The 2,715-nt window shown below is 39.8% G+C and overlaps 1 protein-coding gene across 1 annotated transcript in view; it reads left to right on the top strand.

Moving 5' to 3' along the window:
* Nucleotides 1-1,325: 1,325 nt before the first annotated feature.
* LOC113214837 (uncharacterized) overlaps nt 1,326-2,715 on the top strand; it is a gene marked incomplete at its 3' end in the record, with an annotated part of 43,338 nt that continues 41,948 nt past the window's right edge. The window contains 1 exon segment of the mRNA XM_052267597.1: nt 1,326-1,465. Coding sequence (XP_052123557.1) covers nt 1,392-1,465 — 74 coding nt within the window.

Genomic DNA, 2,715 nt, shown 5'->3' on the forward strand with positions numbered 1-2,715 from the left:
GGAATTTTCACATCCGGTACGATGTATAGGAAATTTTCTGTACATGCGCATGGTAGAATACCCAACATTTTTTACAGTGTGCTGAAGCGAATTAGATGACAGTTGAACAATTATCTATTGCAATTGGCTACTTAACCAGCTTCCCTTTCCGAAAAAAGGAACATATTAGTGTCAAGTTAAGTGGTAACTATAAGAATCTGCTCCTGGTTTCAAGTCATCGGTACAAAGAAGCTAAGGATCTCCCCCCCCCCCCCTCGCATGCAAAATGTGATGTCGAATCTCATATAGTTTCTGAAACTTTCTTCTTTCTTCCATATAATGCCCTACTTCAACATAAACGTTGACTACCCCCAATGGTTTTAAAATTTTAAAAGGGTTGATATTCACTTCCGTAGTACCTTGCGTGATGCATGTCGACGCATCAGTGCAACAAAGGCGGATCAAAAAAGCGGTCGCTGAACAATGACGGATCAGAAAGCGGTCGCTGAACATCGACGGATCAAAAAACAGTCGCTGAACTACGACGGATCTGCTTTTTGCTGATCTCGGCATATTTGACTTTGGAGGCCTCTAACTTATCGCGGAGACGTTGTATTGTTTTCAGTAAAACATCATTTTAATTGTCATCATCTCGTGAATAGCCAGAGACAACACCCAACACGATGCGATATCTCTAAGGAGAGTAAGAGGCCTCCAAAGTGAAGTATGCACTGTAAATTGCTTACGAACTATGGGTTCGTAATGCAAACCAAAACGTTCGTAGCTTACGGAGGATTTTGAAGCGTTGTATTACGAACTAATTGTTCGTAAACTTACGAACAAATAGTTTGTAATGCAAACCGATTGTTCGTAAGACCCGTCTAGCCTTACAAACAATCGCTTTGAAATACGAACAATTTCTTTGCAATACGAAGAACGAAAATTGTTCGTAACGTTGCGAAGTATTTAGTTCGTAAGCTTTTTACAGTGTGCAGAGATCAGCAAAAAGCAGATCCGTCGTTATTCAGCGACCGTTTTCTGATCCGCCGTTGCTCAGCGACCGCTTAATGATCAGCCTTTGTTGCTCGGATGCATCGATGTGACGTTTGTATTCTGCAACAGCACGAACATACACCGAAGGTAAATAAAATTCGCCATTAAATGACCGATTTGTTTCGGTGTAATACCCTCGTAATACCGGCGTAATCCCCTCCACGTGAAGAATACCAAGTAGTCGGTATGAGTTTTTTGATGAGAATTTTGATAGTGAGTACCCTGTCGGTTGCATTGCATCACAAGTGGAAATAACGCAACAACCAAAATTCTCGCCATATCAGTAGCCGCTAGTCAGTGATACTAGGAATACGAGGATCCGCTGATAGTGGGCATTATAAAGACGGGCTGTGGATCCGATGGTCCAGTTGCAGTCACGTTTCGGAGAGTTTTCACGTGGGTCCACTGAGTTGCGATACGAAGGGAGCAAAAAGTAAGTACAAGTCACGAAGTGGCCAACAAAGGTCGACATGCAAGAAAGTAATTGGTTACGTGAACTCAGGTATTGTGGACTTCCAATGCTCAGTGTACATATTTCTAAGATTTATTTTTCGGTCAGGGCAGGGCAGACATATAGGGGAAGGCATGTAGCAGAATGTCGACAGTAATTATTGCAAAGATTTTCCTAGCATTTTGCCCTACTTTAAGGACTAGTTTCTTACTTTTCGATGGGGGCCTCTTTTTTCCAGTTTAAGAGACGAATTTGTTGCTCCGGCCATTTATTATACTTCTTCTAATCGATGAAACATGGACCCAATAATGAGACTAAATCGTAATTTGAATGCGGCAGCACGGTAGAAACGAAGTCCCATTTTTTTAGGAGAAAGGGAAAACTTTGAGGGAGTCAGAAACTTAGAGGGGTCTTTATTGAAAAATAAGAACGACCCTCGAAGTCAGTCACAAATTTTGAGGAAGTCCCTCAAAGTTAGCGTGGCTGCTGCTGCGCCCACCTCGCTACTTTAGAGCTTTGTAACAACTGATCAAATCGGGTAGTCTGACCGAGACTATCTCTATATAAGAGTGTGAAATTGAAACATCTCAGTCACCATTACTACGACTAGGAAGTGAGATGGATAACGTCACATGAGTTCAGGAAAAGGTAATTGAAGACGTCTTTCAACAATTAATATTTTAAATTTACAAAAATTCATTTGAAATAGCTGAAATGATGTTTCCATCGATTTCGATAAGAAAGATTCTGGAAGTAGCTCATACCAACTCTGATTTATTCTGAAATTGTTGTGACACGTGGACTATTATTTTTTAAGCTATGGGGATTGCCCTTTTTCTGACCAAACAACTTCTGACCACAGAACCTCTTCGACATAGCTGGAATGGATGGAAATGAACTACCCATGCTTAAATAGACATCCTTTTTTATAACATAACTATTCTCTGTCATCATATATGTGTATTTAAGAGATGTGGTTGTTCCGAAATTTTGGGTTGATTTGCTTATCCAAAACCACTCTAATATGCTGATCTTAAAAAAACATTAGACAGTTACTTTATTCATATTTGTGTTACAAGGCACTGTGTATTAACAAAGCAACAATAGAATGCTATTGTCTATTGGACTAGTTGAGCTTTTACACATTAGCAGAGAGTAAAGGTAAAACATATTTATGAGTAAAGTAATTGTCTAATTTTTTAGGATAAGCAAAACAACCAAAAGTCAGCGTA

The sequence above is a fragment of the Frankliniella occidentalis genome, unplaced genomic scaffold (assembly GCF_000697945.3).
Source record: "Frankliniella occidentalis isolate FOCC.00 unplaced genomic scaffold, Focc_3.1 Scaffold55, whole genome shotgun sequence".
Lineage (NCBI taxonomy): Eukaryota > Metazoa > Arthropoda > Insecta > Thysanoptera > Thripidae > Frankliniella > Frankliniella occidentalis.